Here is a 14,141-nt window from a genome sequence, read left to right as displayed (position 1 = left end):
TCAAACGTGCTAACCACAAAGCCACCGTGCCCCCCTATGTGATTCCATATTACATGTAATTATCATATAGCCTTTTAACATCTAGTAAGACTGTTACAGAATCAGTAGGACTTCTGTAGAGCACTGATTACTTACAGAAATGTAAAAAACATTTTATATCCTGTGTAGATCTCTCTGATTACAGGAAAACAGTTAGAGTAATTCATAATTAAAGTAAGATGAAAAATACTAAATGCTAACAAGAAAATTGTTAGTAAAAACACAGAAAATTATAACTGCAGAAAAATAAAATAGATTAATTAATAAAGAAAATGTTATATATATATAAATAAATGTGTTAATTATTTCATACTCCTTGTATATTTGTACACCAGATGTCACTGTTGTACACTTAAAATGTATGCATGTGGTGGTGCAACATTTAGTCCCAATTTTCTAAGATTTACTCTCAAATAATCTCTGTAAATGTTTGTAAAATGTTCAGTAATCAGTATTCAAGAAAATACTAAAACCTTAAAAACACGATCTACTTGCTCACTTATATATTTATAATTAGCTGTTCAAAGCTAGTGGGTTTTTCAAACAAACAACATTGTATGACAAACAACCTGAAAAAAGTAATGTTTGACGTACAGGAAAAGGAAAAACTCGCTCCAGGAATGTCCTGAAGCCTGAACATGTGCCCTACAACCAGAAACTACAGGAACAGGTCATCAAATGTTGATAAAAACACACACTCCTGTTTTTAGTGCAGCTAAGTATAATACAAAAGCACATTTAAAAATAGATCTCCCAGGACAAAATATGTATAAAGCCTGAAACACAAGTAAAAGTAATATATACTTATAGAAATTGTTTTGAAACTCTGAAAGATGTTTCTTAATATCAGTGTGCTTAATGTGCTTAATATCAGTGTTTTGTTATTTTCTTTTGTTTCATATTTTCTTAACATAAAGTGCTTTTTGCCTGCATACCATACATCTGGTAATTACTGTAATTATTTGCAATCTAGTTTTTTATAATTAAATTTATCATCTTGAATTAATGTTACTGTCATTGTCCATTCACGGCATAAAATCATTAGGTTTAAATATGTCTAAATAAGCTTTTTTCCTTATCATTATATTGTATCAGTGACAAAAGTATAATCAAGCCACAAAATTCCACTGCATACAAACCACTAAACCAAATGATGTAAGCAAACAAATGAAGAGAAATAGAAAGAGAATGAAAACAGAGAATGGAAACAGAGGGCTAAACAGTCACATGATCACAATCAATGAAAGGGAGAGTAGGCGTGAACATAAAACAAGCTTTTCATGCTGTAGTCTGGGGAATTCTCTCAGATGCAGTGGGCATTACAGTGCCAGGAAAATGAACTGAATAAACCAGTGGGCTACAATGAATTTTATAGTCATTATAGTTCCTTCACTGTGTCAGCTAGTGACTCAGTTTTGACTGTTGGCATCACATGGTAAAGGTTGCATAGCACATAGTACACCGATGATAAATAAACAACCACAAACAGACAAACAAATAAATAAACACATACATAGGTACGTACTTACATACATACATACATACATACATACATACAAATACATACATACTTACATGCATACATGTAAATTGTCATGAGTATATTAAATTATCTGCTTGTGTAGTGGATCATGGCATGTTTTTTTTCCATTTTGATAAAATTTCCTTCTTGTTTCCCTGTTCACAATGGTCAGTAAACACTGACACCACAAATGTGTTATATATAGTTTATAAGCGTTTTATAAAGTGAGAGTTACAGCAGGAATATCTGATAATATATTATTAGATTATTTAAGAAAAAAGAAACAGTTGTAAGTATTATATGATGAATAAGATGTTATTTAGTATAATTTTTAACTTGTAGGTCTTCTTGGCTTTGGAAATGTTTACTTTAAGCTATTACTTAAAAATATATATTTTACTATTATTGTGATTTTGTTCAAAAATGATGTTAATATAAAACAGAAATATTTCAGATTAAAATGTTAACGTTCCACACAAAACTGCATATTTATACAAAACCACAAAAAAATACAATATATCTTGCTTAAAAAATGACAGACAGACACCTAAATACTCATATACCTCATTTACCTCATTACTCTTAACAGTACAAAAACAACACAGACCTTTATGAATTTAAGCTCATGAATTTAATTAGTCCTTTGTGTTGCCCAGAAGGTTATTCCTCCTGTTAAATGTTTTTAACACCACATGCTCAGCAGAACCCCGTCTCATTTCTGTCAGGCACGTGAAAGTCACCTTTAATATGGAAGGATCCATATGGGCGTGTTTTTTTTAACCTACCCGTATTCATAAACACCAGCGTTCCTTGTACAAGGGTTGTGCCTGAAAAAATGGGCGGTCCCTGCATTCAATCCTAGTCGGAGCTGCTTTTTTCATCCAATCCTAGTTCTAGAAATCAGATCGGTTATTTTAGGAGGTGGGGACATGTAAGAAAACGGGTGAGAAAAGTAGAGGGTGGTGATGTGTGATGTGAATATGGGGAGCAGGAGCAGAGGATCAGCCTGTTGGATCGGGATGACAGCTGATCCTTGTGTAACGCAGATGCCAAACACAGGGACTCATCTGCAGCGGGTCAACACGTAGCCGACAAGCTAACAAAACTATCCATGATATAAATGCTCGAGAATAGATTTATTGAAAGAATGGCAGAAAGCGGAAAGCGATCAAACTGTAAATAAGTGTCTACAAAAACAACAACGTGTTAAACATCCAGAATTACTTATCAGACAGGTAAGTGTAACGAAACGACAGTGTGTGTTATTACCGGAAGTTAACAGCGACAGCTTTTTGAACACGTTTCCTTAGTTACGGACCGTTACAGTCGTTACATCTCTGTCCACAGCTAACAGCTAGCAGTCTCTGATAACGTTTATTAATACGTTGGTTTTGTGGTTTTTCTTTTTCTTATCTTTCCAAATATTTGTTTCTGGAGATATTTGTAGATTAAACACACAGACAGATGATCTGATCTCTGAACTGATCTTTAGTCTCTTGCTCTAGAAATCTCTGCTTTCACTTGTAGTGACGCGACGTGCATTTCAATCACTTCTAGCTGTTTTTCTGATAAGACTGTGGGAGGGGGGGAACTGTGTTTAACTCATATCGTCATCCTTGTGGTCACTGATGATCACAAACTCAGCACGAGCTTTATGGAAATACTTTACTAAAATTTACAACTAGACCACTACAGCTGCATGGACTCTGTGTGTGTGTGTGTGCGTGTGTGTGTGAGTGTGTGTGTGTGTGTGTGTGTGAGTGAGTGTGTGTGTGTGTGTGTGTGTGTGAGTGTGTGTGTGTGTGTGTGTGTGTGTGTGTGTGTGTGTGTGTGAGTGAGTGAGTGTTTGTGTGTGTGAGTTAGTGTGTGCTTGTGTAAGTGAGTGTGTGTGAGAGAGTCTGTGTGTGTGTGAGTGAGTGTTTGTGTGTGAGTGAGTGAGTGTGTGTGTGAGAGAGCGAGAGAGAGAGATGGTGCTCTGTTTGTCAGATGTCGTAGCTGTTCACATGCCACATGGCACTTGGTGACAATTGACTCAGCACTTGAAGTCTTTGTAAGAGAAGAAGGACCATGACGTTTCTGTGCCAATATACAGTGTTAGAGTACATCCTTATATACATTTATTTTTCAATTATACATAATTTTGTTATCAAGATCATAATAGCAGTGACATGTCCATGTAGTGCGAAATGATGGTGAAATTGTAATTTCTATTTATTGACAGACGGTTGAGTTGAACTTCCATTTATTGGATTGAAACCTCTGTTCTACAAGCTCATAACTGTAATCACTGAGCAGTATGATCAGATAATTGTGCATATAAAATGTTTTATTTGCAGAATATTTGGTTCTTGGCACAAAAATAATGGACACATGAAATACTGTACTTTATTGCCTTGCAGTATACTTGCTTTGTACAGTAGGTCCTAACTGTCATTTGAGTTTAGATGACAACTGAAGTGTAAGTTAGAATCACAGAATATTACAAAGCCTTGGAACTTGTTTTCAGTTCACTTCAGAACATTTTTTCGGTTGCACTTATGAACTTATGAATTTATCAGCTCTTATGTAAAGAGTAGCTTTCCATAAAAATACACATTGTTGTTAAATAATGGGTAAAATCTGCATTGATGTCCATTGTAAACTACCTTTCTAAGAGAAGATATAGTCCCCTGTTCCCTAAAAGAAAGCCTTCATTCTCATGCCCAGTCCTTTTCTTAGAGTTTTATTTGCATCTATTCTGATATTATTGGCTAAAATAAACACTTCCACTAATCTCTTCCTCTTTCAGTACTTGTCATATGATGTATTACATGCGTTTGCAGCCCATCAGGATATGGCGACTGCTGTGTGGCATCTCCTCTGACACTTCAACATTCTTTATACTCTTTCCATTGATGGGATGTTAGCTGCTTGTCAAAACCTAAACACAAATCTTTCTCGTGTAAATGTTTATTTTTTTGTCTCAGCCTGATGTGGAATTTCAAGAATGTACTTTTTATTTTTTATTTTTATCAGACTGAGTTTCTTTTTTATCTAGACCTTTTAACTCTTCTTATTTGACTCCATTACCTATCAGTATTTTATTTTTCAACACACAGCAGGCCCTAGTACACAGACCTTGTGCACTTTCAGGTGGAACTGAATGGTGCATTGCTAACAGAAGGGAGTGCTTTTTTTTTTTTTACACCAAAGAGTTTAACAGCATTGTAGAAGCTGCTGCCATATGTGCCATGTTTCTTTAAGAGTCCACACTTCTTTGTTATCCCCTTTGTCTAAACTTGAAACTGGACATCATTACCTTGGCGCCTATCGTGGACACCTGTCTCTCTGCATGGAGTGTCTCCTCCTTCTGATCATTATGTTGAGGTGTGCTGTTCCATCTGTGCTACTGTTTTCTTTCCAGTTTATTTTAAGTTTGTTTGGTTCTTCTGTTTGTTGTTTGGGTGATTCAGCACCCCTGGCAGTTAGAGGGCATCAAATAGTGCATATGCAACCGTGGGTCTGTGAACAATGGAAAATCATCAGGGTCTGTGACTGAATGACATCAACCGGGGACATTTTGCAGGGGATTTTTTTTTCCAAAGACACGTGTAGTAGGCCGATTGACATCACTAAATTGTCTGTTGTGTGTGAATATGTGTGTCTGTGATTAGGCAATTGGTAAATGGGTAAATGGTTCATAAAATGGATGGAGGGATGGATTTATCCAAATTCAATTTTTTTTATGTGGACCCTCATGCATGGTGACAGATATATGGGAGTCAAAATAGGAACTGGTGATATTTTTAAAAATGGATTAGATCATCAAAAATAATTTTGATTTCTTAAACAAAATGTGTGATGGGTTGTAGTCCAGTGTCTTCATGAAGATGGTTGTGTGTTGTATCTGAGAAACTCTTATGATAAGATTTGTGAGTCAGGAAGTCACCACGCAGTCATCACGTTTCTTATGACAACATTTACAATAAAATCTAATTTTAAAAAAAATGCATTTATTTATTAGACTTCTACAGGATGGTATACAAGGTTGGTGAGGATTCTTAAAGCCTGAACACACAGCTTTCCATATACCATTTAGGCTCCATAGTCCTCCATCTCTGTCAAAATGAATGCACTGGGAAAATACTCCAGCCCTGTAAGTTACTTGTGCTGTGGATTTCCCTTCAAAAGTCCCCTCTGACTTCACCAACCCCCCTTTCACTCTGGAATGGTGTCAGTACGGAGAATCAGCATGTTGGTGAGGAATGAGGAAGTCTGAAGGTTTAGATGAGGGTGAGGAATAAATAAAAGATAGGCTCCAGTTACAAAGAGTGAATTTGTTTGTGTATTTTGAAAGGCTGTTGTGTGGCATGTATGTACGAGTGTCTGTTTAGAGTACCTAAGTCAGTTTATTGAGTATTTATTTCATTTTTTTTTTTACTTTGTGGCTCAGAGCCTCCAGATTACACATGCTGAAATGTGAACACTGCCCAAACATATCTGGAGTTTCTGAGAATGTGTCAGGCTAAAGATTGTTTAACTATGTATTGCAATCTCCTACAGCATTCAGATATTATATATGTTTTTGCTTCTGAACCCTTTCTTGTTTTAAACCTTCAATCGTGAGCTTTTATTTCAAACAAATGTTGTCTTTTTTTTTTGTGTCTTCTTTTTTTTTAGGACCTCTCTGTTTACTGTGCAGTTAACAGATCATTCTAGATCGATAAACACATTTCTCTTTTACATTTCTGCGCCTAACATTTGGTACAAGAGAAATGTGTTTATCGATCTGGAATGATCTGTTAACTGCACAGTAAACAGAGATGTCATAAAAAAACACGCTTCACAAAAAACAGTAAACAATAAGGACGTTTCCAGCTCTGAATACATGCTCGCTGTAGGCTATAATAGAGAGGTGCAGTTAGTGTGTCCCTCATTGTTGGTAGGCAATCAGTCCTGTTCAATAAATAAAAGCAGGCAGTCAGCAGATCAAGTTTCAGGCCTGCATGCCACATCCCGTCCTGTCTGAAAGAGATGGAGCTGGAGAATTATGGAAGACTGGAGAGAGAGAGAGAGAGAGAGAGAGAGAGAGAGAGAGAGAGAGAGAGAGAGAGAGATGTAGAGGTATTTGACAATTCAAAATATTTTCTTTTTTTTTTCTTTCAATTTTTCAATTTCCCCAGGGCTAGAAAACATGAGACTTCACCTTGCACAACAAAGAAGGGAAGGAAGGAGAGCATAAATAGTGGAAGAGTGGACATAGGGGTGATTTTGCATGTGGTACATGGCCATATGCAATCTTTTTGAGAAATCTGACACAGAAACAGAAACATTTTGACAGACTTTGCATATAAGACATTATTACACATTACACTTAATAGAAACACCTACTGGCCTAGAGTTATATAGTGGCAAGTAGTGCCTTATTATTATAACACTATTATAACTTATTATTAACAAATCTCAGCAGAATCCAACCCACTAAAATTAAGAATCATAATGAGGCAGTATTCGACTGTGCATTTACAAAACATGTACTTCTTTAATATAATCAGCTTATTTTTATGATGACAGATTTGGCGGAGAAGCAGCTGGTGTCATTTCTAAAAATATTAAACACAGCAGAACAAAATGGCGAAAAAAAAGGAAGACATCATTTCTATTTCTAAAACTTGAAACAAAATCCCCTGTTGAATTTTTGGATAATGGTGAGAAATTATATGAATGTATTAAAGTCATCTTTTCTGTGTGATTTAATCTAATAATCTAAAAACCTCAATATCCTTTAGTTTTAATCATTTACACCAAATTATTGCGTAAATTGTAATCAGAGGCATCCTAATTCAGACTGACCTCAGGTCCAGGGTTTACTTATTAAAGTTAATTAAATATGTTTACTTTGTTAAATAGTTCTTTTCTATTTGCTTAGTTGTTTACAAATCTTTTGATATGTGTACTGATGTGTACTTATGTAATTATTTACAAGATTCTGAACAGCTGTTACAACATACGTTGAATAAAGGGATCTAGATAATATTTGATTTGTAAGGCTTCAGTGATGTGACATTATACTCTACTAAGGGACAGAGGCGTCAGTGACAGCACAGCAGTGTCTTTGTTTTGTCTGTGTGTGTCTGTGTGTGTGTTTGTGCGTGTCTATTTCTATGTGTGTGTGTGTGTGTGTGTGTGTGTGTGTGTGTGTGTGTGTGTGTGTGTGTGTGTGTGTGTGCACAGCTAACTCTCAGAATAGACACACTGGTAGAATGAGTATGAGGCCTGTGTTTATAAAACTCTGTCATTCTACTGACACTTTCACCCTGCTGCCAAGTGGTAAGAGACAAACAGACTCATTATTTGCCTCAGTGGTATTGACTTACATAACATACAACTGTGCAGATGAGGGTTAAAGGCTTTGGCAGTGCTGGGATTCAAACCCAAAGCCTTCCACTCAGTTTGTTCAATGCCTTAACCTTTAGTGACCTACCACTGCCCTACCAAGTGCCATTTTCCCCTTCATCTGTCACTCGAGTACACGGTACTTGATTTAAGCTTGGATGATTTACAGAATCATTGCAGTCCTATTTGTTTCTTTACTTTCCTGATAAGTGTCTGATAAATCATCATTGTGCAGCATGCCGTGTATTTACTCTCTGCTGGCAGTTCATTATTTGCACAATGATCTATTTTTATACATTTCCCTTCTTTTAATTTGTGTGTGCTGACTGAATTTCAGGAGTAGTGATGTTTGAATAGGAATTCTCAATTAAAAGATATTTTATCTGGATTACTCTTTGCTCACTTTCTTGCACTGCCCTTCTGTTATTATTTTTGTGTAGGTGTTAATAATTATTTTCCCTGATCAACACATGCATGCACAAACACACACACCCATCCACACACACACACACACACACACACACACACACACACACACACACACACACACACACACACACACACACACACAACTACCCCTCTTAGTCAGACCATATGCCACTGAGCTCTTTTTATCCGTAAGGCCTCTCTAGCTGTGTGCCAGCATGTCAGTGTCCTTCACATTCTCCTCTTGACCAGGAGAGCATAAACAAGGCATTGTTTACAAAGGCCATCTTCACATGTACAGTAATATTTGTAATGAAATTACTAACCATAGCTTCTTGGAGTTGAGCTAGTATATGAACATATCTGTAGAACCTGCTATAGATTTTTATGCATATTCAGAATATTGTTGTTTATTTGAATGAATAAACACTGTATGGCCAGAAGTTAATGGAAACCTGACCATCACATCCATATGTGTTTGTTGAACATCACATTCCAGATTTTTTACCTCTTTGCTGTTAAAATAAAAGGATTTCCATTTCAATTTTAGAATGTGGCTGTGTGGACTTGTCCATTCAATCATTTGTCCATTCAGTGACAGGTGAGGAGACCTGGAGCGTAGTCAGGATTCCAATTCATCCCATCTTGGCATATCATGTCTACATGGAGCTCATGTTGTTTCAGGCTGGAACAGGTTTGGGCTCCTTAATACCAGTGAAGGGAAACTGAAATGTTACAGCACACAAAGCAAGAAAAAGGCATTATATGCAATTGTGTACTTCCAGCTTTGTGAGAACAGGCTGGGGAAGAATCAGTCATATATGGGTGTGATGCTCAGGTGTCCACATACTTTTTGTTGTATAGTGTATAATTTTAATTATTGAGATGTATACATTAATATAAATGTTATATCTTAATAAGCTACACGAATCCAAGTTTTTCTGTTGATATGCCATAGTATTTTTAGAATATTATGTTCTTTATGTAGTAATTTCAGCATAACCGTCCTGGAAAATTATTATAATTCAGATTTTAAGAATGATCTTGCCACCCAAATTTAGGTAGATTAAATTACTGTCTGGATTCATTTCTAACAAGCTACTCTGCTGACTTTTCAAATTTCTCTCTTTCCATCTTCTCAGTAACCTTCTCTCTGTTTAAACTTGCAGTTCTCTTCAAACCCTATAAACTGTTGCCTATCTTGTAAAAGCATGATGTTTTATACAGCTGCTGAGTCACTGATGAATAAGATCCAGTCGAACATTTTTTTCAAGCTTGTTTGTTAATCGCTCTGGTATGAGCTAGCTAGCCTTGATCAGTCAGAATCCTGCTCAGCACTTATATCTGTCCACACATCCTGAAAACAATAGACAAAACATCTCAGAGGTGCTGGATATCAGATCCAAAAACCTGCCAGGCACAAACGTCTTTTCCGAATGCTGGGAGACATTATTTAATGATAATTCAAATAGATTTAGTGAATGCAATTTTTTTTATTCGATGTCCTTCCAAAGTTGTGATAAATGAAGAAAGAATTTCACTGTGCTGTCAGGGTTTCCCGCAGCACTTTGCAGTTCGGGCGGCCCGCCTAAGCTGGGAAACCCTACCACCTTATAACCAGGTCGTCCAAAAAAAAAAGGAATTCTGCTGCACAAAAGGACGTCAAGTGCATTTTGGAGAATAACACGGACGCGAGCCATATGGCCGAAATGAGAGAAAGACGTCACTCTCTGGAGGATAACTAGCTAGATGATAAAACACGTGTCCGTGAGAACTGCAAGTAATATGAGTAGTGAGTAGTACCGAGTCTGTGGTCTATCTCACAAAGAAGCGCCATTTGCCCCCCCCAACCACCACCACCACCACCAACACCACCTTAACTAACATATTTTCTGTGGGAAATCCTGGCTGTAATGTATATATGACAATAATAAAGGCTTATTATTATTATTATTATTATTTTTTTTTTTTTTTTTTTTTTTTTTTTATTAACAAGCAACCTTAAATGTTGATTAAAAACTGAGAGCAAGGACATAGGTTTTGTTAAACCAAATAAAAACTAGAAGAACAACAAAACAACAACAGTTACATACCCAAAACTTTTCAGCTTCCTTTGTTATGGTGTTTTACATAAACACCAATTACAATTGCTAAGCTATTGTAAAAGCCAGCAGAAACATCTGCCACTTTTTTGGCCTGCTTCAGGTTGGGATTACTCCTCAGTAACTGACTTGAAACAGAACTAGATGTTTGGTACTGTAGCTAAAAATCTAGCAGTCATGTGGCATGAATTTTCTAACTAATTTTAGCTAGCTTGCTAGCACTAAGTTTTTTTCTCTAATGCTCTTTTCCTAGCCATTTTTGTAATTGATTGAATTTATTTTATTTTATTACTAACATTTTTATTAGCATGATTCGTTCACAAAACTGTAATTTTATTCAATGGAGATAAGATTCTTGTAACTAGTAGCTAGAAGATACCTAGACACAAGCTAATTACAGTAAGTGTCTGAGTGAGAATGGTGCAACATTAATGGTTCCTTATCAGATTGCAGGCTATGTCTCCTGTATGAAAGGCTGGTACTTGCCCATAACTTGTTATAACACTTAACATTCCTGTAGTAACAGACTTTGGATCTAGATGGGGTGCCACTTATCTGCCTGTCTCAAAAGATTTTCTTTAAGCTTTTGAAGATGGACTGAGTTTTTTCATGTTGATGATGTTTAAATAGTGTGCTTAGTTGTGTCTTTCTGGCATACAAGACTTTATTATAATAGAGAATTTAGCTTTCTTGACTGGTGTGATTGAATAAACATGCAGTTTACTCAAACAGAGATAGACACACCTTATGGTTCTTGAAGGTGATACTGCTCTGACCCACACAGGGGGATCACCTGTCAACCATTTACCAGATGCTTGGGTTTTTCTCTGAGGCAATCCCACCCCCACACATACACACACACACACACACACACACACACACACACACGCGCGCGCGCATGCGCACATGCACACAAACACACACACACACACACACACACACACACACACACACACACACACACACAAGACAGAGAGGCCTTTGAGCCTTTGAAACATGTGCCTTCCCCTTCTCTTTTTTCTTTCTTTCTCACTCTTAAGCTTTCCTTTTCACACACACTATTATTTATTTTCTATTCACCCTACATACATCTAACTCATAAATTACGTAATTATATACTTGTTTTTTATGGAGGCAAGCAATATCAACTTCCATACAATCACATTACAAGCGACTGGAAGAACTTGGACATAAAGGCCAAGAAATGTTCTCCATAAACATTTTCAGATGCTTACACAAATGCACATTGATCCTCCTTCTCTCTCTCTCTCTCTCTCTCTCTCTCTCTCTCTCTCTCTCTCTCTCTCTCTCTCTCTCTCTCTCTCTCTCTCTCTCTCTCTCTCTCTCTCTCTAAACAGTACCTCACCCTGGGCTGTATGACTCAGCCATGTCTCTCTTCCATGATCCACCCAGTTAAGAAACATCTGAGTAATGAAATACATTTTAAAAAGTTTAAGGGCTTGATTTCCATGTGAAGAATCCTGTAAGGACTAGCAACTATTCTCTCAATTAAGTTGATTTGATAATAAAGAATATTTTTCTTGTTTGCTGTACTTAAAGTGAATTGTTTTTTGGGTTTTTTTTGGATTTTACACCCATTTCTATCTCACAGCTGCTTCGGTGTCATCACTAGTGCATGTGGAATGACGCTTGCCAGCTTGAGACGTCTAGTGGTGAAATCTCTCATTGAAAAAACATTCATCCCTGAAGGAAGGAATTTATTTGTGTTGATCTCTGTCTTGCTCTTCTCTTTCAGGTAATGAGTTAACATGGAAGCAGGCAGTGTGGTGCGTGCTGTCTTTGAGTTCCTGCCCAGTGTCTCAGAGGAGCTTCCTCTCTTTACTGGTGATGTTGTTGAAGTCCTGAGCGTAGTGGATGAGTTTTGGTTGCTCGGGATCAAAGACGGAGTCACAGGTTAAGTTAAATGTTCTGAATCATAAGCTTGTTTTGTGTGTTCTTTATATGCATGGAAATTTGGAAACAATATTTACTGATACATGTTTTAAATTAAACATTAGGGAAAAAAAGTTACATGTAAGATACATACAGATTAGAAGATACAGATGATTCAAATAGACAGGATAAACACTGGGTCACTGATCAGTTTAGCATATAATTGTGAATAAGTTTTGTGGTGACTGAGCATTATTATATCTGCAGTTCTCAACACTAAATGAACCTAGAATAATGACATATTTTCTCCAAACTTTCCTGTTGTTTTTCAGGTCAGTTTCCGAGCACCTTTGTTGAATCTGTCACAGTTCCCCCTACGAAGGCAAGAGAGCAACTTTATGTTTGTATCAGTGACTTCAACTCCTCTGAGCCAGGCAACCTGCCCCTGAAGAGAGGTAAATCCTCCATGTGGCCAAATTTGAAATGTGTGCTGTGTTTTATTCATGCTCTGTACAGCATTTGAGTTGTATGTGGTACAGATTCCTTAATACTCTGCTCTGTACAGATTCCTTAATACTCTGCTCTAAGCAGTAACCTTATTGGTTTAGTCCTATTGTAGGCCATTCTTGTAGCAACAATTTTTTTCTATCTTTTTGTTATCTAAATAATTTACATTTCCCCCCCCTCAAACTAGATGTAAAGGTTTTGTGTAAATTACTGAAGTGTTTAAAACATGATTGTGGGTAAACATCTATAGTCAGATACATGCTTATATTCCTACCTGCTCTAAGCCAGGGGTTCCCTAACGTTTGGAGCAAATGAATCTAACTTCTAGATATACAATATACATCTTCTGTAACATTTGAACATTTTACATCAGCCTACATGATTAAAAGTCAAAGGAATATTCCTTGCACCGACTAACCATTCAAGTGGTCAATAAAGCAGGCCTTTTTGCTTTGTGTGATTTTGCGTGTACATTCAAAATGTTCCTGTCCATTAAGTTTCCTCAGTAAAATGATTAGCAATTTAATTTCACAGTGATTTTAAACACACAGACTAGCACAGATGACATTTAGTACTAAGTTGTGTGTGTGTGTGTGTGTGTGTGTGTGTGTGTTTGTGTGTGTGCGTGGTTTATTTATTTATTTATTTATTTACTTTTTAGTTTACCATGTCAGGAAAAGAATAATTAGTTTAATTGTCATGGTTTGGTTGAATATGACCCGCACTAACATTTCAAAATATTAGCACCCAAAATTCATTTGTGACATTTCTAAAAAAAAAACTTTAAGCAGCCCCAATGTAACACCTGTTTGAGATTCCCTGCTCTTGGCAGCTCTGATGTAAATAGCCACTAGATGTCAGTAGTTTTGCATTTCTCTTCTTATCCTCTTAGAAAGAATGTATGTGAAAATGTTTTGGATTATTGTGTAATAGATTTAACATATTTATGTTACTAACAGAGCATTGTTTAGTTCATAGGTTTACCTATTTTTTGCTGTGTTAAAAATACTATCCTAGGATATTCAACCATCAGAACTGACTCTCTCCTTCTCTCAGTGGAAATTCCAATTCCTTTCTTTGTTTTCCTGTGAAAGTGTCATATGAATTACATTTCCTGTGTATGACTGCTAAGTCTTTAAGTTTATATGTTGGACACAATAGAAGGTGGAGTTTTGCTGTTTGGAATTTGACATCAGTGACCTTAACAGACACTATGACGCTCGGGTTTCCAGTCATTTGTTTCTTCATATATGGGCTAGCACAGTAGTAAGATTGTG

The 14,141-nt window shown here is 36.5% G+C and overlaps 1 protein-coding gene across 2 annotated transcripts in view; it reads left to right on the top strand.

Annotated features, from left to right (window-relative positions):
• Positions 1 to 2,524: 2,524 nt before the first annotated feature.
• LOC113638918 (dynamin binding protein) overlaps positions 2,525 to 14,141 on the top strand; it is a 32,095-nt gene continuing 20,478 nt past the window's right edge. For both annotated transcript variants that reach the window (XM_047817302.1, XM_027140435.2), the window contains exons 1-3: positions 2,525 to 2,796; positions 12,221 to 12,378; positions 12,690 to 12,812. In XM_047817302.1, coding sequence (XP_047673258.1) covers positions 12,234 to 12,378; positions 12,690 to 12,812 — 268 coding nt within the window. In that variant the 5' untranslated portion in view covers positions 2,525 to 2,796; positions 12,221 to 12,233. The remainder of the gene's footprint in view (positions 2,797 to 12,220; positions 12,379 to 12,689; positions 12,813 to 14,141) is intronic.

This window comes from Tachysurus fulvidraco, chromosome 8 (assembly GCF_022655615.1).
Source record: "Tachysurus fulvidraco isolate hzauxx_2018 chromosome 8, HZAU_PFXX_2.0, whole genome shotgun sequence".
NCBI lineage: Eukaryota > Metazoa > Chordata > Actinopteri > Siluriformes > Bagridae > Tachysurus > Tachysurus fulvidraco.
This window is presented reverse-complemented; position numbering and strand designations above follow the sequence as displayed.